The sequence below is a fragment of the Lithobates pipiens genome, unplaced genomic scaffold (assembly GCF_037356315.1).
Source record: "Lithobates pipiens isolate NorthernLeopardFrog02 unplaced genomic scaffold, aLitPip1_a1.2 Scaffold_19, whole genome shotgun sequence".
NCBI lineage: Eukaryota > Metazoa > Chordata > Amphibia > Anura > Ranidae > Lithobates > Lithobates pipiens.
The window spans coordinates 100,164,363-100,188,638 of record NW_027507764.1 but is presented as its reverse complement, the minus strand read 5'-3'; the positions used below and the strand labels follow the sequence as shown (position 1 = coordinate 100,188,638).

General features: G+C 41.8%; 1 protein-coding gene across 1 annotated transcript in view; it reads right to left on the bottom strand.

Moving 5' to 3' along the window:
• Positions 1–24,276, bottom strand: part of PITRM1 (pitrilysin metallopeptidase 1) — an 88,061-nt gene that overhangs the window by 15,922 nt on the left and 47,863 nt on the right. Inside the window, exons 14-20 of the mRNA XM_077491110.1 lie at positions 16,999–17,137; positions 10,285–10,401; positions 8,834–8,963; positions 5,338–5,458; positions 4,108–4,184; positions 3,126–3,291; positions 1,708–1,808 (exon numbers count right to left, since the gene is read on the bottom strand). Coding sequence (XP_077347236.1) covers positions 1,708–1,808; positions 3,126–3,291; positions 4,108–4,184; positions 5,338–5,458; positions 8,834–8,963; positions 10,285–10,401; positions 16,999–17,137 — 851 coding nt within the window. The remainder of the gene's footprint in view (positions 1–1,707; positions 1,809–3,125; positions 3,292–4,107; positions 4,185–5,337; positions 5,459–8,833; positions 8,964–10,284; positions 10,402–16,998; positions 17,138–24,276) is intronic.

Here is a 24,276-nt window from a genome sequence, read left to right as displayed (position 1 = left end):
CAGAACGTAATAGAATGAGAAATCAAACAAGAGCCTGATCACTTTATAATGGATGTGCGTTGTTATCTGAAGATCTCAGCTGGAGACCAAAAAATAAATAAAAAATGCAACAGCTCGTAGGGCAACTTCAACATATAAAACTGAATATTCGTTTTGTTCTTTTGAAAAAATTTCCTTTCATTACTTTTTTTTTGGGGGGGGGGGGGGGGGTGCAATTTTATCACCTAAGCAATGCATGCTTGGAAACCTAAGACTATATGATATAGTCATGGAAAAAACAAACAAAAAAACAAACAAACAGGTTATGGCTTATTAAGAAGATGTGTTTGAAAATGCAACTTCCCAAGACCCATGCTTATGCCCATGTACTAGTAGTTCCTGTACTACTTTTGCAGACTTCATGGGCGATTTCAATAGAATGAAGGTTCCTCCACAGAAGTCTCTGAAATCGGTCCCGAAGTCAGATTTCAAACCCACATCAGTGTGAACCTAGGCTAAAGCGGTTCTAAAAGGATCAAGGTTTTTTACCTGCATGCATAAAATGCATGAAGGTAAAAAAAAAAAAAAAAAAAAAAAAAAAAAACTCATCTGTGCAGCAAACCCCCCCCCCCCCCCCCATTACTCACCTGAGCCCCATCTCAATCCAGTGATCTGCACGAGAACCTCGGCTCTCCGCTGGGACTTTCTCTCTTCCCTCATTAGCTCTAGCTTCTCTCAATCACAGCCAGCGAGCCAATGAGGAGAGAGGGAGCGGGGGCCGAGCTGCAGCTGTGTGGGAGAAGGGACACGCAGAGCTGTAGCTCGTAAACGAGCCTGCTGGGTGTCCCCATTGCAAGCTGCTTTCTCTGGATGAAGCCCGGCATTTGTAGATAGCCTAACCTTCCGTTCTGACAGCAGAAGGTTATCTGCAGCCTGAAGGGGGGTGTTCTATTGTTCTATTAGGATGGCGGGGGCTTGGCTATGTAGTTAACCCGTGCACACACTGCCTCTGTAGATACATGCCTGCAGTGCTGATTGAATCTCTACTAGTCCAGTGAGGTAAGGGCTGTGCGTCCCGGAAGATGGAGTGCCCTGATCACACTCATCCTACAAGGACTGTGGACACACTCACACTCTATACTGATATATAGAGGCCCACTGAAGGAGACCTGCTCCTTGTCAATAGGCTGGGCAGCTTGTCCACTATGGGAGAGCAAAACACTGTCTGATCTGTACAGCATTAACTTTTGCCGTCAGAGCTTTTTTTGCACCCACACTTAAAAAAAAATTATTTAGGCCTGAAGATTACATAAAACATATCGTGGCATCATCACGCAAAAAGGTATTTTTTTAAAATTATTTAAATGTTCCACTTTTGTTAAAAAAAACAAAACAAACAAAAACAATATTCTTGTAATGAAATGTGGTTTATCTTAAATACATTATATAATGACTAAATATGTGTCTGTAGTGCATGTTCAAATGTTAATACCATAAATAATAACCAATTCAATTTTTCACTCCAGGAGTACATAATAAGTTTAGAAATTGTAGAGAAATGCTTAATAATGCATTACAATTTAAACAAAATGATTTTAGTCGACTAAAATGTACTGGAGGTTTTAGTCGACTAAATACAATTAAAACTAAAACAATTGCAGATGAGTAAAATGGGACTAAAACTAACAAAATTTGCTGTCAGAATTAACACTGATATTAACAACTTACCTTATGTTGTCACTCAACAATACATATTTGCGAATTCGTGATAACTTCCGCAGTACTGATCCCAAATCAGTCATATCCGCTATCCGTTTCATAATTTTGACCTAAATTAAAACATTGCATGTGGTAACTTGCAGCATTTTCATCTAATGTAATAAACACCCTGTACAAAACCAATAAGGTAACATTTTGTTTTAGTGCTGGCCATTAATTTCTTGGTAGTTTCACCCACGGACACTTCATCTGTAGGCATACTGGCCCTGGCCACACAAAATATTTATTCCATCTGACTGTACCAGCAAAAGCCTTGCCTTCTGTGACCATCTGAAATGTGCAGAAGCCTGAAAATAAACCTGTTCATTCCTCAATATGCATGCTAACATACAAGACTTTCTGAAGTTAGAGACATTTTTTTCCATTTGCATAGAACAGAGATCTTCAAACTTTCTAAACAAGAACGGGCAGTTTACTATCCTTCAGACTTAGAGGGGTCCAATGTGAGTAGAATATGCCTGGCATCAATGGGAGTAAAGAATAGCCCATCATCAGTATTAATAGGAGTAAACTATGCCCCATCATTGGTCCTAGTGTGAGGAATAGTGCCCCGTTGGTGTCAGTGGGAGGAATGGTGCCTCATTGTTGGTATCAGTGGCAGGAATTCTGCACCACGGATGGTGTTGTAGGAGGTATAGTGCCTTGTATTGGTAGAAAGAATAGTACCCTATGGGCTGGATAAAGGCAAGCAAAGGGCTGCATCCTGCCCCTGGGCCACAGTTTGGAGACCACTGACAAAGAAGCTAATCTAACAATCTTCTTTGAGAAGATAAAATAAAATTCAATAAAAGTCCATGCTAAAACTGAAAGCCCTGCATCTACAGCCACCAACATTCTAACACTAACCTATCTAGCCCTGAAAATAAATAAATCAGCATACATACCTTTTATACAGGCGATTCGACCCGATCACGAGTGGTGGATGCTCTGCTGAGGACATATCAGACAATGGCTGTAAAATGAATTGGGTCACCTACAGACTTACTATGGGGCTTCTGTTGTCGGATGTGTCCTCTGCACACTCCCACACATCTAAGCCGCGTCTGACTGCTCAGCGTGGGATCAGAGCTTCCGTCACTGGAGATCGGGTCGGATCGCTTGCAGAAAAGGTGTGTATACAGATTTTTTTTCTTTACAGGTCTAGGTAGTTTTAGAATGTTGGTGGCTATAGATGCAGAGGGATTTTAAGTTTAGCATTGACTTCCACTTTAAACTAAAATGTAAAAGGAGATAAGTTAATCACTTAATCACAGTAACTCTTTAGGCAAAGGTATGCATCTCATTTTACATTTCCGAGTTTATCCTTAAAAAACATACAAAGTAAAGATCTGTAGATTCAATGTGGGTGTAGTAAAAGATCTTCATACCTGACTCATTCCTCCGAAGAGTTCTTGCAGTTCTCCAGCCGGTGAGAGAGTCCTGCTTGCACGCATTTGTGCATACACTTGTCCACTATCTGGTATGGCATTGGACATATCCTGAGCAATCGATTTTACCAAAACATGCAGTCGCTCCTCATCATCAAAATGAGGACTAAGATATAAATAAATAAATAAAAATAAATAAATAAAAAAGGTACAACATGAAACAATATCCCAGAATAAAATGAGATTCATATGGTTGCTGGATATAGAAAAGCACTGCAGGCACTGTACACTTTGAGCTGAAAAAAGGGACAATTGTATGCCATGTTGGCACAGCCTGAAATAATGTCTGAAGAGTATAAAGCATGCTCTGTGTGTTTGTCTGCACATAACATTCTTAATAATGACTGGGGGCACTCAGCAGGTGGTGAAATGAATACCAGATGCTCACTCACACATTTGTGCCAATTACGGCAAGCATAACACTGAGCAATACACACTTCTGCAATGTATAGTATGTGTAACACATGTGTTTATTACATGTAGTATCAATTTATCCAACAGAGCAGGAGTAAGACAACATTACTTGGTTTTGTAATTATTGTGGTGTTGTACTGCCATAGCTTGAAAACATGGCTCCGATATCCTGCTGCTAACCATAGAGATATGAGAATAAACCTGCAAGGGTCCTTCCATTAAAATAGTAAAAAAAAAAAAAAAAAAAAAAGAAGAAGAAGACCAAGTTTTGGTTGAACTAACCAACTAACCCCTTAAAAACGGTGTACCCAATATATTTGTATAACCAGTGAGGAAGGATGTCTGCGAAAGCACTGTGACAGGGCATTACCAGCAACTCGCAGGAAGACGATAGGAGAAAGGTAATAGCGCCAAGAGGAGAAAACCATCTTTTGCCCTCTCTGTACAAAGATCATTATTCAGCTCTATGAACATGGCTAAAAGCAATCCACCATTAAAGGTTACATACCTGTTAAATATTTCACTCCACAAATGCATCATGTCAGGTGTATTCCTGTCCAAGCATGATGATGAAAACAGAATACCCTAGGGGAAAAGGAAAACAAACAGTCAACATAAGCAAAGAGGAACCCCAAAGAAAAACAAAACTATGGTCTGGATTGTTTTAAGTAGGTCGCCTGATAGCTGTATTGCTGCCTGCATCCAATGAGATTTCAGCATGCTAGAGCACAACAATGCCCTAGTTATTCCTGGCTCATCATTACCCACATCAAGTAGATCACAGACTTTTAAAGAATTAAACACTGCATAAATTGTGGCTCGAGTGTGTGTGTATATATACACATTATATATAAAACCCAATGTCCTGCACAGTAAAGATGCCTACCCACCCAGGTGATCCATAGTTGTCCCGCAGAATCTTTTCTCTTCTGCAACTGCTTGAGTCCTGCACCACCATCTTCTTGTGTGACATCATCCGGAGGCTACAGGCTCTCAGAGTCCAGCCAGTGGTCCTCTCGCTGATGTGCCACTAAGCCTGCCCCCTTCTACTTTATTAAGGAAGGAATATGCCTCAGTCAAATGATGTGCACTGTGCTCCCTGATCTATGCATGTCACATATCCCAGTTTTCCTGAATGTTACAGGGGCATCAGTCCACACAACTAAATCATTCACTGGCTTCTAGCACCTCTCCCACAAACGAAGAGCCAACTTATCTCTGTTTCAGGGCTTCAATCAATTTTATATTAAAAATGCAGCTGGAAGGTTAAAACTTCCTTGCCTGAGTTTGATGGCTATGGCAGAAGCCCCCCCCCCCCCTGCAGACCTAGGAACAGGGAGGGAGGGAGGGAGGGAGGGAGGGAGGGAGGGAGGGAGGGAGGAAGGAAGGAAGGAAGGAAGGAAGGAAGGAAGGAAGGATAACAGAGGTCCGAAGTGGCCCTGAAAGTGCCCAACTGCGGCTGCTTCTAACTTGTTCACTTTATGGCCCTTTCATACTACCCTGCAGTCCAAAATACTGCTGCCTGCACACTAAACCGGTGTATGTGCACCAGTATTTTGAGCTTCAGAGTTATGTGGCAGGAGGCTTTGTTATGTGCATTGTATCGCATTGCAAAGCTCCCTTTTTTTTTGATTGAACTTTATGTGAAGTGTACAAATTGAAACTGCATTCATGCTCCTGCATAACAATGTGGTGCACTGCCTTTGCTGTGTGGTGACATTTATTTCAGTATTTTTACCTGTTCATATGTGTCCAGATTGGAGTCGTCTGATACAATTATTGGAGAGACACTCATACCTCCAGTAGTCAAATCTATCTGCTGGGCCTGCTCTCTGTAATTGTACACACCAGAGCCCATCCTGCAGAGAACAGATCAAAATCAGTTACCAAAAGAATAAAATTAATAATAATAATAATAATAATAATAAAGAAAAAAAAAGAAAGAAAAAAGCATATTTTCATCATAGAATCAAAACAAAAACAAAAAAAGTGTACTGATGCTTATTTTACATGTTAAAAGGCAAGTTTTTTTAAAGTTTTTTTAAACACATCATACCTGCTCTGTGCAACGTTTTTTTCTGCAGAGTAGCCCAGATCAGCCTCTTTTCGAGACCCCACTAGCGCTCCTGGCCCCTTGCACTCCTTGCAGAGTGTCCCCAGAGCAAGCAGCTTGCAATGGGGGCACCCAAGCAATGGACAGCAATGGCTCTTGCTGCTGCCTCAACCAATGGGAGTCCTCAGAGAGCCAAGGCTCACTTGCACATCGCCTGATCGCAAAGGGGCTCAGGTAAATATAAAGGGTGGGGGGGGGGCAACCAAGCTCAGTGTGGTACAGCCTACAAGTGGAGGAGCGATACTCCGGCAGAATGTCCATCTTTCCTAGGGGCAGGGCTTACATTCTGTTGTGTCAATCAATGAGTGCTCAGCAAAAGACAGCCATAAGCCATTTATTCAGTGGAATAATCCACACTGAAACAATCACTGGAAACCCTTCAATGTCTATTCTTACATCAGACATACAAAGTATGACCTTATATTGATGGACACCATTATCAAAATAATCAAAAATACTATATTGACTATTTAGATTGTAAAAGTATTTACTTGTTTAATAACGTTTGTATTAGATTTCCACTTACACAAACAGAAATAGAAAGTGATGCAGGGTCTGCACCTAATTAACAGAGTATGCGGCAGTTTTCCATAGACTGTACTATTGCTGCATAGATGCATGTTTGTTTGAGGTCACCGACTTCCTATGGAATCAGTCACAGAGGCTGCAACTTCAAAAATGGTGCAACACTAGCAACTCATGTTTCTACCCTGACAGGTTCCCAAAAACGAAAGTCTTTTAAATGTCTAATTTTTTATTTATTAACCTCATGACTGCTAATTATAAAGCAATCCTACAAGATTAAAGCGTTACTAAACCGGGGGGCAACCAGTGGCCCACAGAGCCCTCTGATGTGGCCCACGACCTCCTGTTCTGGGACAGCGGTAGAGGAAGCAAGCAGCTGCAGAGCAGAGCTGCATAACCTGATGCTTCCTGTATAGCGGCAGCTCCTGTCACAGGTGGAGTGATACCCAATTCACCTTCCGTCTGAGACAGCAACAGCCGGCGACACCTGAATAGAAGACCGTTATTAAAAGGTAAAGTTTATTACTGAAATCAGTGTGTATATATGGAAATATCTGTTCTGAAGTGGTTACTGGGCTGCTTTCAAAGTAATCCTCTGGTGTAGCGCAGTATGCCTGTGGGTTACCTGCACTGAACCATATAGACTTCTGTTATTACCTGCGTGTTTGGTGCGCTTTCATAAAGTTCACCACACCTGCAGGATTTAATTCTATGGCAACGTGCAGCTAACCCAAAAGGAAAGCTACAGGAACGTTGTGCTGGGTAAACACAGCGCATTTGTGTGAAAGCAGCTTTAGGCCCCTTTCACACGATTGGTCTGACCCAACTGGACCCTCCATTCACCTCTATGAAGTGGCAAATGTAAATGGACTTGTGTCCGTTTACACCCACCTACCTCCAATCCGATCCGCTAAAAAAACAGAAGGGGATTTGGTCCCTTTTGTCTGGGTGAATTGGAGGGCCCATAGGGTAGAGTGGGCTGTGTCCCTGTCTGCTCAGCATATGTGGAGTGGGCACAGACCCGTTATACGCTTGCTCCACTCATTGTAGCCCATTATCAGTTACCAAGTCGTTTCAGTGGCCCTCGCTCTTCAAAAGGTTGGGCACCCCTGCCTTAATGCATTGTTTGCATTGAGATATAAAAAAATAAATAAACAAACAAATAAAAAAAAATCTGTTTCCCTGTGCCCCCATTCCCCTGTAGGAAGAGAGGGGAGAGGAGATCAGCGCTGCGGCAGCATCTATTCACTCTTTACTTCCTCTTCACACAATATTTGAGCAGCAGCAGGAGCCATGGAGCTGGACACACAAGTGGGGAGCAAGCACACACAGCATGTCCCCATAGCAAACTGCTTGCTATGGGGAGGGAATAAGAAGAGGAAGGGCCAAGATTGCCCCTTGGAACCCAAAGAAGAGGAGGATCGGGGCCACTCTCAGCAATACTACTGCACAGAGTAGGCAAGTATAACATGTTAGTTATTTTTTTTTTTTTATTCTGACTAACAATTTTAAATATCAGCACAATCAACTACTATTAGGGCCGGTTCACACAGGGGGCGATGCGAGGAGACACCGACTTGCCTCGCCGCGACCTGCCGCGACCTCAGCAGCGACTTGCAAATGACTTATGTATAGAAGTCAATGCAAGTCGCCCCGAGGTCGCCCAAAAGTAGTACAGGAACCTTTTTTCTGAGTCGGAACGACTCGAGTCGCTCCTCTCAGAACGGTTCCATTGTACAGAACGGGGGCGACTTGTCAGGTCGCGGCGAGGCAAGTCGCCTCGCATCGCCCCCTGTGTGAACCGGCCCTTAGTGTTTCACATATACTAAAAACAAGAATGCTACAAAGATTAAATTGCTTTAAATGACAATAAACCTAATGTCGAAAAAAAAAAAAAAAAAAAAAAAAAAAAATTATATATATATATATATATATATATATATAAGATTCCCTACCATAATTGTAAGTAGTCTGTGTTCCTTCTATTGCCATAGTTTGAAAACGCATTGAACAATCGTATTTAATGCTTTGTTTTTGCATAGTTCATTAAAGAGGAAGTAAACCCTGATGGCTTTTACTTCCTCTTTTTTTCTGTGCAAAGTAAAAGCATAATGCATACTAGCCCATTATGTGCCCCTTACCCGTTATTGAAGCCCACGCTGTCCCCACTGGTGGGCACACCCATCTTCCTTCCGGGGTCACAGACTCCGGCTCTGTGACTGGCTGGAATTGTGTGACGTCACTTACGTGCATTCTTGTTATATATTTTTTTTCTTGTAAAAGGTGCATGTGATCAGCAAAGGGCTAATCAGCACTGTGCAGAGGGCCAGGGGTCCTGCAGCCTCATAGGACAGTCAGAGTAGAATGAAAACTCCTCCTACAAGCTTTAACCAGACACTAATAGAAGTCACAAGACTGCTATATACTGCTGATGAGAAAAAGGTATTTAGCAGTTTATATTTATTAAAATAATTGCATTTCGAAGTTCTGTGTACTGTAGGAGACCAGATATAGTGAATGCCGGGTCCTGAGTTTAGTAACACTTGACACATCCCTTTAACTTCAAAATAACATGGGAATAATTAAAACCACTTACTTGGTGAGAACAGAGCAGAAGAGGGACACATAGGGCTTCAGCTCCTCAGGAAGTGTATTCAGGCTTGAGACTGCTCGGAAATACACCATGCCGTTTGTAGGCTGGGGACAGCACTGGATAGGAACGTCACCTGCAGGGTACAAACAGCTTTTTAACACAGAGACAAGAACATCAACTTCTAAAACATTGGGCAGATTTCCAATATCTGAGAGTATCAGCCAATGTGCCCTGACCTAGGACACTTCTTTTTTTTTTTCTTTTTTTGTTGAAAACACTATACCTTTCATGCGAACAAAAATATATACCTAGGGCTAGTTCATCCCACAAAAAACGCGTTCCAGATGTGTTTCTGCATTCACATTAACGAGTTTTCAGCATGTTCCAGTGCATTTCCAGATATAGCCTGGAGGCTTCTCCCCCCCATTTTTTTTTTGCACTGTACTAGGGGGGTCCGGTGCATTTTTGATGCATTTTACTGAGTTCCAGTACAGTCCAGTGCAGGAAAAATGTAGCATGTTCTACTATTTTTTCTGAACTGAAAAGCCCTCGAACTGACTGCACTGGTGCCATTGGAAACCATCTAACCTACTTTTTATGTGCTGATGCAAAAATAAAATAAAAATTAAATAAATAATAAAAAAAAAAAAAAAAAAAAAAAAACACACTGGACTGCATGTAGTGTGAACTGGCCCTGATTGTGACACATGGCAAAATACATTATGGCCTAAATTTATGATGAAATGTAATTTTTAAAAATGTTTTCATTGGATAGGTTTTACAGCAGAAAACAAAGTTTTTGGGGATTTTTTTTACATTTTTTTTTTCATTTATATAAAATAAAAAACCCAGTAGTGGTCAAATATAATCAAAAGAGTTCTCCATTTGTGTGAAAAAAAAAAAAAAAGGTTATAAAATTTCATTTGGGTAAAGTATTGCATGACTGCGCAATTGCCAGTAGCGCAGTGAAATAGCAAAAAATTACCTGGTCATGAAAGGGGGTAAAACCTTCCGGAGGTCAACTGGTTAAGGTCAGCTCTTCCATTTACATTCTGCTGTCAGTGAGGAATCTTCTACTAACAGCAGGGATGAGTTAGGGGAGGTTAAGGATGCCAGCTGACGGATGTAAAACGTATATAAAAGTCCCATGAGCATTGCTCCTTGTTTACATGTACAATAGGGAGGTTGCCTGTCACGGAGGTTGCGTCAGGTCACTCCTTTCTTATGAAAACGAGTATTGGGGCCTGACTAATCAAAGAGTTTTCCATAAGCACTATTATGATACAAGCTTTAGACTCCTATGTGAAAACAAACCATAGCGGGTTTGGGGCAAGTTTCCAGGTAAAAGGAAATAAACATCCATCATCTTCTCAAAAATCTCTAAATGGAAATCTAAAAATTCTCACAACTGATTACTATGGATATAACAATCATTATCAGGATACTTTACTAACCTGCATATGTCCATTCCACCTCTGTGGGAGGGATGGAGTGCTCAATGTCTGACACTTTAAGGGTGGGGAGGCACGAGGCATCCTGGGGTTCAGTTTGAAAGCGAAGTAATTCTAAACCTATAGAAAAGAGAAGAAGACATTTAAGACATGACATTTAATATGGAAATAAAAAAAGGTACATAGCCGTCTAAAAAACATATTTAATATAACAGGCAAATCTCATTAGTGTACCCTCTGTGTAGTAATATATGAGGAATGTCAACTTTGCACTGTCCTATTACAAACACTAGAAGGACCTCCATCATGCCGCTGTTAGAAAAGATTAGTAGGCCAAAGACCAACCACAAAAATGGCATTATGTGTATTAACTGTATCATCTGTTTCACATTAAGTATTATTATTACTACTATACAGGATTTATATAACGCCGACAGTTTACACAGCGCTTTAAAACTTGGAGGGTAGACCGTACAAGTACAATACACATTAATACTGTAGGAATCAGAGGGCCCTGCCCGTTAGAGCTTACAATCTAAAATGGAGGGCCAAGAGATACAAGAGGTAATTGCTGTGGGGGACGTAGATGGGGGCCAGATAGGCTTCTCTGAAGAGATGAGTTTTCAGGGATCGTCTGAAAGTAGAGAAGTAGGAGATAGACAGACAGATTGGTAGAGGGCATTCCAGAGGATGGAAGAGGCTTGGAAGAAGTCCTGGAGGCGATCATGGGATGAGGCAACAAGGGAGCTAGAGAGCAGGGGATCTTGGGAAGAGTAAAGAGGACGATTTGGTTGGCATTTTGAGATCAGATTAGAGATGTAGCTGGGCGCCTGGTTGTTGATGGCTTTGCAAGTTACTGTTAGTATCTTGAATTCGATTCATTGGTTGAGTGGCAGAGAGGGGTAGCAGGAGACACCAAGCGGTTTGTAAGTATGGGATACTGTGGACCCTTGGGGTATTAGATTAGTCTTTAGAAAGAAATGCATCAAGAAAAGAAAAGTGTGCTCCTTCCTTGGGGTATAAATTCTTCGCGTAGGAAGCCGACATGTAAAAAGAGTAACATTTCCCTTCTGGGTAATCCATGTACATCGGAAGGATTTTAGAAATAGCCGTTTGTCTGTGTCCATGTGCATACTGAACCTTATAGGAGTGCTTTTATCATTTTCAATCAGCTGCTGCACCTGCAGGGCTCTAATGAGGAAAGTGGCTGGGTCTGCACCCATTTAGATGTGATTTCCCTTTGGGAGTAGCCCACCAAAAATAGTATTTTTGTTGTAGGGGATGCCAAAAGTCTGATTTGTACCTTAATGCAGACTTCTGGGAAATTCTGTAAGCCAATCACCGTGTACAGAACACCTCCAGGAAGCCATACTGCTATGAAAATTGAACTGAAAATTATAGAGCTGACTGAAAAAGGAAAGGTAATTTTTTAATAACATTCAATTACAATAGGACTTGCGTTGCAAAAGTGGAATTACCTTTTAAGCAGCTAGCAACACTACTAGACTGAATATGAACTACCAAATAAGGGTGCTTTCACACTCAACCATTGTAGAAAAATAAATAAATAAAAAGTTAAAAACGCATATGCATTTCTGATGCGTTTTCTGGTTGTCCGACTACAACCATGCACCTTGGAAACATGGACATGCCATTCAAACCCACCAAAAATGCAACCGGCGTGCGTCCGACGCATTCTCCATTCGTTGCAATGGGGAGCTGCATTTTGTATGTGCTTTTGAAAAGCGCACCAATGATGCAGCACTTTTCAAAACGTGCCACACTTGCAGTGCAGTGGTGTTAAAGAGTCGCAAAGGATTAAAAAAAGGGAAATATTTTTATTTCAATGCGTTTTTAGCAAGGTAAAAATGCATCAGTGTGAAAGGGCCCCAAGAGTGACCAACAAAACCGTATTAACATGCAAAGCCAAGTAGTAATGGGTAGACGTATGCAATTATTCATTAGCACAGAAAGTCCAGCTTCTCTTATCATGCACTAAAGGATACTGCAGATTTTTGGGGGTGTTAACTTGACCCCATCACCAATCCCAACATTAAAAGTAAAGAGGAAACTAAATACATATTCAAAAAGTCACTCTGTTGAAGTGTATACATCCCCCGAAGTGTGCTGGCAGGAAACTGACATTTCTGGAGTGGAGATTTCCAGTATCCCTTTCCAGGCTTACTGTTCCTTCTTCTGACTTCCATATCACTACAGGATGTGGAACCAGCAAGTGCTGGGATAGACTCTCAGAAATGTCAGGTTCCTTGCAGACTTCAACTGAGCAACATTTGGTGGCGCAGACAGCAAGAGAGGTAAGCATTTTGTTTCTTCTTTACAGGGACCTGCTTCTTTTAATATCAAAATCAGCAACAGGATCATATTAAAAGGAGAAGTTCCACTTTTGTAGCATGTTATACCCATATTCAGGGTGTAACATATGCACTGGCCCCAGCATCTCCCCCCAATCCCATTTTGACAGCTAGCGTGGGATCTTCTCCCCCCACTAGATGTCACAATCTAAAAAAAACATGGCCGTGCGGGGGCCTGTCTACGTCATTCATTTACAGTGTTCTGTGAATGTGAAAACTACAAAATACCAAACAGCCTTTAAGGCTGCCGGTGTCCTATCATATACAGTCCCCCCATCGCATAGTGTCCGCTGTGTACTGCGCATGCGCAGTACACAGCACACACAGATTCCGAAAATAGCCGAAGATGAACGGCGCCTGCGCCGTGAGTCCAGGTTCTAGCCCCACCATCCAAGTGGACATAGAGTTGGAATATAAAAGAGCCGAGCGCAGAGAGGCCGAGCCCGAAGCGTGGCGAGCGAAGCGTGGCGAGCGAAGCGAGCCCGCGAGGGGCCCTCTAATTTTCCCAGCCCCATGTCCACTTGGATGGTGGGGCTACCACCTCCACTCATGGCGCAGGCGACGTTCATCTTTGGAGATTTTCCAAAGCTTCTTCTGCTCCGTGCTGCGCATGCGCAGTACGGGGCGGACACTATATGATGGCCGGACTGAATATGCCAGAACACCGGCTTGTAGTTCTAAATAAACTACCAAGGCGCCGTTGAGTGCTATGGTAGTTCATTGAGCTTCCTGTCAGTGTAACTGCCTGCCCATATTAGAAGGATAATTATGGCTCCTAATGGCATTTTAAATCTTGGGACTTGGCTGGGGATATTGCTCTGCTCTATACGCCTGCTAGGGCCATTATGGAGGAATCCAACTCTTTCTTGGGGTTTTTCATTTCTAATATGGGTATGAAAAAGAGCAAAATGGGAACAACCAAAAGATGGGTGCAAGGGTAGGCAGAAACAGCCATAAACTAAGAGAGGCCTTGCTACAGAAGAGAGACATACACCGATCAGCTACAACATTATGACAGGTTAAGTGAACACTAATTAGCTTGTTAGAATGGCATCTGAAAGCCAGTGGGATAGATTAGGCAGCAAGTAAACATGCTGTCCCTGAAGCGGACGTGTTGAAAACTTAAAAATGTGCATCACAGTTTTTAGCTTATTGGCCTGTGTAGACACAGACCGCTCAGGTGACCCATGTTCACAGCCAAAAGTGCCTACAATGAGTGCATTAGTATTAGAACTGGACCACAAAGCAATAAAAGGGTGGTCTGGTGTGTTGAATCACATTTTCTTTTAGATCATGTGTATGGCTGGGTGTGTGTGCGTTGTTTATCTGAAGAGATGGCACTAGGATGCCGTATGGAAGGTGGCACATACAGCCTACCAAAACATTGTTGCTGACCAAGTACACCACTTCATGGAAATGGTATTCCCTGATGGCAGTGGTCTCTTTCAGCAGGATAATGCCTCCGGACACTGCAAAAATGGTTCATGAATGGTTTGAAGAACACAATATTTCCGGTGCCGCATGGAGAAGCTGTACTTCACCTGAGCTCCACAGCCCACATAACTGCCTATAAAACTGGCCCAGAACACCGCTGCCACCCGCAGACACTTCGGATAGCCCCGCTGGCCCTCCGGATAGCTCCCCCACCGCGCTCCAATGGACCACTACCTCGATAAAAGCGCCCTGCGATTACCACCAGCCCAGCGCCAAATCAAGACCGAGGACTCACCGAAACGTCTTAGGTCCTCCAGCTCAAACAATCTCTTTAATGCTCGCTCACTCCTTGGATATGGAACTTTCCTGATCGTACTTCCGGGTAATATTAAAAGTTACTCTTACGCAATATAATGATTTTATCACCGCTCACAAACATTCTAATGCACACTACTACCCAAATGTCATATGGTTACCCATTAAGCTTTGCCTACTATTGTTTCTTTTTCCTCTGGGGTCGCAATAATAGCAGTTGTTATGCCTCCCTTAATGATAATACAAGTCTGCCTTATCGCACTTCCACACCAAACAGGCGACCATTTATACCTCTCACAGGGTCTGTCTCCGGGAGCTGGCTTTTACTGTGAACCCATGTGGGAAAAAAAGAAATCTTACAGAAGCTTTGTTATTTGGTTGCCCCTCAATGTCTCTTCCCTCTTTTTTCACCTACTCCTCCTATTATTGATCACCTGCATACTTTTAAGGCAATAGATGATCCAGCTGGGGAACTTGCCCATCCAACCCCTAACGTAATAATAATCTCCCCATCCTTGGGAATCACTCTTACGATTATTATAACAGCACCACTCCACACTCCCCCTCCATGAGAATCACCTCATGGAATGTAAAAGGATCTTAGGAGACTCAAGATACTAAGACACCTCAAGAGGCAGAAAACTGACATTGCTTTATTACAGGAAACCCATCTGACACACTCTGATTATCATTGCATGAAAAAACTACGTAGATAACCCAGAGCAAACCCTTCTCCCTTCCACTATGGAATCACTTCAATTTACTGTCCTGTGGCGTCTCTTCCACCCTTTGGACAGAGAATTCACTTTCTACTACACTCCCCACAAGGTTTTCACAAGAATTGACTACATCTTATGCACAGATAATCATAGTCCCTATGACCCCAGAGACCGAAATCCGTGAAATAGCCATAGCTGATCATGCCCCAGTTTCGGTATCTTTTAATGATGCGGTATCCAAGTCCAATCCTCTCTTGTGGCGATTTCCATCATACCTTCAAAACAACGTTGATTTCAGGACATATGTGGTTCTGGCATGGAAGGAGTTTGCCACTGCCAATTCTTCCCATGTCGATAACCCTAATCTTTACTGGGATGCAGGTAAGGCCTAAGGGGCCGCATCCTATCATAAGCTGCCTCTTATGATAAAAATACCCTATCTATAGAAAAGCAAGTTCCCGCCTAAGCTTGGCTCAACGAGCCCTTTTCACCCAAGACTCCCCAGAAAATAGAGATGAATGGTGTAAGGCCAAATGCGAGTTCGATACATGGGCAGATATCCTAGAATTGACCAAGCAAGCTCATGTTGACACCATTTTGTATCGGGCAAGCTCCTGGCGAGACTGTGCAAAGGCCCACGCATATCACTGCCCTGCAGGATTCCTCAGGCACGATCAAGCACACCACAGGAGGTCAATAGAATCATGCAAACATTTTATTCTTCCTTATATGCCCCAGGCCCCATTCATTACAGCAACCCTCAAAAATTCCTTGACAAACTGGACCTACCATCAGTTACTCCTTCCCAATTAGACTCCGCAAATGCACCCATATCCAGCCTAGAAATTTCCAGTACCATCTGCCAACTAGCCCCTAGCAAAGTCCCTGGTCCTTAGCCCTGACGGAGTCACAGGAGAATTTTACCAGTCCCTCCACGAGTTGGTTGAACCCACCCTCCTCAGTGTTTACAATGACATCTGGCAAGAAGGCTTGTACCTACCTTCTGGAAACCAAGACATCAGAAAACGTCTATGAAAAAAATGGAACAATCCTCTTGAACTGGGTTCATACAGGCCCATTTCACTTTTAAACTTGGATGTCAAAAAAAAAAAAAAAAAAAAAAAAAAATTGTCGCCACCAGACTCGCCACTATCATCCCCACCTTGATACATCCATAACACAATGAGTTTAGGGTGATGACTTGGCCCGCAAATTCTCCAGATCTCAGTCCAACTGAGTATCTTTGGTATGTGCTGGAAAAAAAGTCAGATACCTGGAGGCCCCACCTCACAACCTACGCGGATCTGCTATTGATGGCTTGGTGACAGTTACCACAGTATACCTGCAGCGGTGGCTATGCTTCGATGGGTCAGGGCTATTTTGGTGGCAAAAGAGGGGCCTACTCAATATTGGATGGGTGGTCATAAAGTTATGGCTGATTGATGTAAGAAGTCAGAAGCAGATTCAATTTATTAAAGTGATTGTAAAGTCTTGTATTCACTCGTGTACATCGCTGGATAGAGATTGGGCTCAGGTAAGTATTAGGGGGGCTGCTGCATACAGGTTTATTTTAATGCATAGAATGTATTAAAAGTGGTTGTAAACCCTTACAACACGCTTTTTGCTACAGGTAAGCCTATAATAAGGCTTACCTGTAGCTACCCTGGATATCTCCTAAACCTAAACGGTTTAGGAGATATGCCTTGTATTTGCATGCACTGAAGCAACGGTACGTACGTGCCGTTGCTTCAGTTAGACTGTGCAGTTACCGGCAGCAGATAAAAAAAAATTCTGAATTTACAATCAACAGCTAAGATCTCTTTTGGGTGGATAAGCACTTTTAAAACGTGTAAAGACATGCAATTTAGCTAGGTAACCTTTCTCATAAATGTTTTTTCGATCTGCTTCTGTCAAAGCTTTGACCTTCTGGTTCAGTTTTTCTTGCTCGAGCTCTGCTTGTTTCTTGTTATAGTCTTTATCAGGACTCATGGTCAATACCATCCTGTGCATGTTGTTCTGGGAAAAAAAAAAAACAAACAGGAGAATTACTGACTATACAAAAGGTGTAATTCTAAATGCAGTCATATCAAAGTCCTCAGCACACATTTGATGAGTCATTAAACCCAGACTATGAAAACTCATTACATGTCATCTAACAGAGTGTGCATACTCACAATTTGGCTAAAGCATTTGCTTTGTGTAGAATGAAATATACATGGCTGATCCCACCTTCAGCTGTCCCATATTCTTCAGCTGTCCCATATTCTCTTGTGTCCCCACTGCAGACTGAGATTGTGTAGACCAGCTGTTGTCATCTACGGAGCATGCGTCAGTTTTTAGTTCCCTTCTAATCTTAATTTCTTCCTTTTTCTTATCTGAGCAGACTGCATGACTAGACAGATGTAAGCGTATACACAGTGGTAAATGGCACTATTCTCCCGCTTTCTCCTACTGCTAAACACTATGAGGGCAAGATATATTATGTTGATTGATCACATTCACTAAGCCTTGGATGCGGGTGCCGTCTGAACAAAATGAAAGCTAGCGTTAACCATCATGACCAATCACATCAGCTGTAAACAATGGTTGTCATTCATAGCCATCGATTTCTATTGTGATCTCTGTTCTCTCCAATTGATCACATGGGTATAAGACCAATCATGGTGGTCCCATACCATGTGATAGCTGTGGCCAATCATAGCTATCACAATAGTAAACAAGCAATGGCAAATTAAAAGTATGCCACTCAGTGTACAAATGATTGCTTGTTACAGTGATAATCGCTGTATAAGCAATCGGTGTAAAAAAAAAAAAAAAAAATCCAGATCCCCTCCCCAGAGCAGCAGCCAGCGCCACTATGGTGAAAATGTGAAATAAAAAAGGTATGGCGCTAAACCCTATCAGTGATAAAATAAATTAACTTATCAAGCCCTAGTGTTTGTTTTTTATATATAAAAAAGAGAAGAGAAAAGAAAAAACTGTTAGTGCTACCGTGCAAAGATATCCTAAAGCAATTTTGTCCAAAGCAAACTATGTGTAGATAATGTGTAAATAATGTGAAATCAACATTCACATTTCATTATAATAAAACAACAAATGAGTGTTAATTGTCCTGTGCGTATCAAGTTATTAAAAACATTCATTAAATGTGCAAAAAGGTGAAATTGTTATTAGTATTCGATGATATATTAGTTGAAAACAGATTGTGCAAACATGTGCAAAAAATTGTGCAAAAAGACAACTACAGATCAGAGCAACCAAGGATCAGAAATCATTCAACCAAAAAACCGCATAAAGGCGTTAAATGTGCAGATCAACAATGTTTTCAACCAATAATCGCATGAAGACGCTTCTGAGTCCAATATAAGTCCAAAATTAATATTTGGCTTGATAGTGCTGCCTCTTCGGATTATTGTTGTAATGATTACAAAAAATCAATGGGGGGTATTTGATTCACTTGTGCAAATAGTGTGGACTTTCACTTAGAAAACTTCATCCCCGGTGCGCCACTCTGTGCTATGGTATATAAATGCTCTCACCAGAGTTAATGCCCTCGTGGGGCTAGATGAACCTTCACAATGTAAGCCACTGTGTCGCTCTCTGGCTGCTGCAGGTGCACTGGGTGAAGCTTCGTTGTTCCGTCCGTGTAATATCCAACGTTAATGTATAAGGAAAGACATATCCATAGTGTAATACGTTCTTAACCAAATCGTTCGTTTATTAAATTTAAAATCTACTCACATTTTGTATTAAAAGCATATGCGTATAGTAAAAACTCCGTTCGTCTCAAACGAGTGCACACAACGTGGCCACGCCCTACGCGTTTCGTCACTACGACGTCCTCTGGAGCGGCCATATTGGTGCACCTTATTGCTTAAATAGGGTGTAGTGCTCCACTACGCCTGCGCTGAACTAACAGCGCCATTTTGGATATGGGATGCCCTTTCTTTGCTAGGGATAAAAGCAATTTTGCCCCCTAGCGCCCTTAAGAAAAACCGATGTAATAGGCATAATTAGTCTTGGAGCACTGCAGCCTACCTATGAGCCACACTCAATTTAGATGACATTCCTTAGTCATTTCCCATTTGACCGGATGTTTATAATTAGTTTTTTCTTGTCTGGGAATAACACTAAAAATACAGTAAATAAATAAATATATGCATATAAATACATGTAGAATTCGCATATATAAAAAATACAAAAAATATAAAAATTACTTATATAAAAAATACTTATATAAAAAATTCATATGTAAACAGGGGGGTACACATTAATATTAGAGAAAACACATGAGAATTTATAAAAATTATATGAATTATAAAAATTATAAAAATTACATGAAAAGGTTTTTATGTATTTAAAAAATCTTTTGTACATACTAATAAAAGAGGGAATTATTCCAGAGGAAAGTTGTTTGGGGAGACATTAATTTAAAATAAAACTCTATATGGAGGTGCTAAGGAGATCTAACTAGCATCGTCCTATAGGTGGTTGTGATATTGTAACTGTATATTACGTTCAGGGGAACTTTTGGATAATTTTAAAAAGAAGGGGGTCTTATTGTAGTTCAGACATCTCTAACGTATTTTGAATGGATAACATTCGACCTGAACCCAAGAAAGGTTGGGCCATGAGGTGTAGAATAGGCTACTATATATGTGGTTAGGTCTTGTCGGGATCCTATAATATGTGTGTGTATGGGTAACATTCGACTGCGGAATATTCGTCCAGCATTATCCAATGCTGGGGCGATCAGTTAATTGTTAAAAGTTAGTTAAGAAGCAATTGAGGTCTAGTTCTATGTTCATTCCCCTTGGCTGGAGGGTATCTAAATTAAAAATCCATTTAGTTTCGTTCCTGGATATTTTGATCGTTTTGTCTTCTCCTCTCCAGTGGCCTCTTATTTTGTCTATTCCGTAGAAAGTCATTTGTCCAGGATCCCGATTATGGAAATCCCTAAAGTGTTTGGAAACACTGTGTTTCTGGAAGCCTTTTTTGATATTTGCAATGTGTTCCCTTATCCTGACTTTTAACTCCCTAGTGGTCCTTCCCACATATTGCTTGTGGCAAGGACATTCAATGACGTAAGTAACGTGTGAGCTGCTACAAGTAATCAATTCCCTGATTTTATATTCTTTTCCATTAGAGGTGGATTTAAAACTCGTTTTCTTTTTTTCAGTTTTTTTACTATTTCTACATGGAAGGCAATTTCCGCATTTATAGAATCCTTTTAAGGTCTCAGAGATTCTTATTTGTTTTGGTGGGTCCACCACATTCTTTACTAATTTGTTTCGGAGTGTTGGAGCCCTCCTGTAGATGAACCGTGGTTTGTTCGGCAACATGGCCTGGAGTGAGCTGTCTGCTTGTAGAATCGGCCAGTGTTTTTTAATAATACGTTCCACATCTTTATGTTGTCTATTATACCCTGTGAGGAATGCAATGTTATGGAGGTTTTGTTTTGGTTTTACTTTCTTGCCTTCAATTAATTTTTTCCTGTCCATATGTTTTACTTCATTTTTTAATTTACGGAGATTTTTTTCTTTATATCCTTTTTTTCTAAACCTTTCGATGACGATTTCCGCCTGCTCGTCAAAATCATCTGTTTTGCTACAGTTCCTATATAGCCGTAGAAGCTGGCCTTTGGGTATATTCCCTAGCCACCTGGAATGGTGGCAGCTATTTGTGGGAATATACCCATTGCGATCCGTGGTCTTGAAGAAGGTTCGGGTGCCAAGATTTCCTTCATGTTTGTAAATTTGGAGGTCCAAATAATCTACAGTCTGGGTGTTAAACTTTCCTGTGAATTTGATATGGTATATATTGTCATTAATTTCTTCAAAAAAGTCTTGTAGTTGTTCTACCGTGCCTCCCCATACCAATACGATATCGTCTATATATCGCCGGTAAAATTTCAAATTTTGCCTATGCACTCCATAAATTTGTTCTTCCTCCCATCGGTTCAAAAACAAGTTCGCCACACTTGGAGCGTACTTTGCCCCCATTGCCACGCCTTTCGTCTGTGTGTAGAAAGTTCCATTATACCAGAAATAGTTCGATGTCATTGCCATCCTTAGGCCTTCAGTGATATATTTTATTTGCTCCTGTTTTAAATCCGATAGTCCTTGTAATGCCCACTCCACACTGCTGATGCCATCCTCTTGTTTTATGTTTGTGTATAGCGATTCCACGTCTATCGTCACCAGTATGTCACTTTCACTGATAGGGATTCCATTCAAGTCCTCTAGTAATTGCTTGCTGTCCCTTAGGTATGACCTTCCTTTTGTTACCAGGGGCTGTAGGAAACCGTCCACATATGCCCCTAGCCTGGAAAACAAAGAATCAATTCCACTTATTATAGGTCTCCCAGGTGGGTGAGTTTGGTTTTTGTGGATCTTAGGGACGTAGTAAATAACTGGGGTCTTAGCCGCCTTTGGAACTAGGTATTTCGCCTCTTTTTTATTCAGAATGCCTAGATCTTTACCTTTTTTGATATATTTCTTAAGTTTAGTTTCATATTCTGATTTCGGGTTTTTCTTCAACTTCTTATATGTGTTGGGTATGTTCAACAAGTTCTCCATTTCTTTCTCATAGTCATGTCTATCCAAAATGACAAGACCACCTCCCTTGTCTGCGGGTCTGATGATGATTCCCTTTCTTTTTTCTATAGATTTAATAGTGTCCCATATTCCTTTTCCTTTGGTTTTCCTCACCTCTATGTTCCTTAGGTCATGTTCGACCATCTTCTTAAAAACCTTAATGTTTTCGTCCTGCTGGACTTTGGGATTGAAGGTTGAGTTGTTTCTTAGTTGCGAGTGCTGGTAGAATGTGTTATTATCTTCCTTCGTGTGGGGATTCTTGGTTGCAAAAAATTTTTTGATGTTGAGTTTCCTCACGAATCTTTGGAGGTCTATGTATGTTTCAAATTTATCTAATCCCTTATCTGGGGCAAACTTTAAGCCCATGTCCAGCACCCTGAGTTCTTCCTCCGTAAAAACCACCTTACTTAAATTATAGATGCCCTCCCCTATTGTTCCCTTCTTCTTTTTCTGGAGGCCTCCTCTCTTTCCTCGTATGCGTTTTCTGCTCTTCTGTCTTGTATCCAGTGAGCTTCTTCCCCTCTTTGATTCCGATGATGGCCATTTCCCCCATAGTTCCTCCTCGTATTGTCCTCTCTGGTCCATCTCGGATTCCATCCACCATTTCTTCTTGGGTGTCCGTACTGTTGGTTCCTTATTGGATATCGAAAAGGTCTCCATTCTCTCTGGGGTCCATGTCTCGTATCTCTCGGGCCTGGTGGTCTGTGTTCCTGTCCCCTGGGAAAAAAATCTCTTTCAAATCTCCGGTTTCTAAATGGGGTGTATTGTGGGTATTCCCTTAAAGGAGAGTATCTGTTGTGGTGTCTCGGGATATTCGGTGTATGGGGAGTTTGGTTCCCCCTATACCTGTCTTGCTCATATTCTCCTATTGTCCTCCTTTCAGGTCTCCTATACCCTGGTGTATGTGGAATGTCATTTCTTACTGTTCCGTCTTGTATGTGTGTGGGTTGATTCCACTCCTGTTCTGTATCTTGGGTTGGATTTTCCCTGGATTCTTCCATTATGGATAATTCATTGTCTTCCTCGTTATAGTTGCCCTCTATTTGCCATTTGTAAACCTGCTGGCTTTTATAATCCAGCACATCCCTCTTAAATTTCTTTTGTTTCTTTTGTTGTATTTCTTTATCATACTTTTTTATGTGTTCTTGTAAAATCTTCTCCCTATCTGTATATTCTGCTGTTTCTTTAAATGGTATAAGTTGATCCCTGAGTTGTGATATCTCTGTTTCTATGTACTGTTCTGGTGACCGTATGTCAAAACAAAAATGTATGCAATATATATATATATATAATCACACACACACACACACACAATATTGTCAAATGTATTGGGACTCCTGCCTTTACACGCACCAATCTTAGTCTGTAGGGTTCAATATGGAGTTGGCCCACCTTTTGCAGCTATAACAGCTTCAACTCTTCTTGGAAGGCTGTCCACAATGTTTAGGAGTGCATCTATGGGAATGTTTGACCATTCTTCCAGAAGCATATTTGTGAGGCCAGACACAGATATTGGATGAGGAAGCATGGTTTGCAGTCTCCACTCCAATTCATCCCAAAGGTGTTCTATCTGGTTGAGGTCAAGACTCTGTGCAGGCCAGTCAAGTTCATCCACCCCAAACTCACTCATCCATGTCTTTATGGACCTTGCTTTTGCACTGGCCCGCAGTCATGTTGGAACTGGAAGGTGCCATTCCCAAACTGTTCACACAAATTTGGGATCATGAAATTGTCCATAAAGTCTTGGCATGCTGACGCCTTAAGAGTTCCCTTCACTGGAATTAATGGGCCAAGCCCAACCCCTGAACAACCCACCCCGCACCATAATGCTCCCTCCACCAAATGATTTGGACCAGTGCACAAGGCAAGGTCCATAAAGATATGTGTGAGCCACTTGTCCGCATGTTGATGAGGACAACCTCTTCCCGACAACCCTGGCCATTGGTTGTCAGGGTCTGCGCTTATCTGAATCTGGACCCTGCATTAGAGTGGGAGAGAGCGTCGAGTCAACATCAGAAGAACAGGAGGGAGAAGACAGCGGAGAAGACCCAGCAAAAAAAAAAAAAAAAAAGAGTGAGCAAAAGTGCGAGAAGACAGCGGAGGAGACCCGCAGAAAACAGCGGACAGAGGGAGAAGAACCGGACAGGTCACTTCCAGATTACGATAAGTTCCCCGCAGACAACCAATGACCAGGGTTGTCGGGAAGAGGCAAGTGCCCTCATCAACATGGGTGCTTTGGGGCCCCACATGTTGAGGGCATGTAGCCTGGTACAGTTCAGGAGGGGGGTGGGGGTTGGAGGGCTCGCTCTTCCCCACCCCCTATCCTGATCTGCCAGGATGTGTGCTCAGATAAGGGTCTGGTATTTTTTTTTTGGGGGGGTGGGCTGTTTTTGGAGTAGGGGGTTCCCCTTAAAAATCCATACCAGACTGAAGGGCCTGGTATGCTCTTGGACAGAGAAACCCATGCCTTTTTTTTTTTTTTTATTTGGTGGTTTTTAAAATCTCCCCTTCGAGATCAGAGCACAAGTCGCATGCCAAAGTCGGATCAGTCAAGACGGC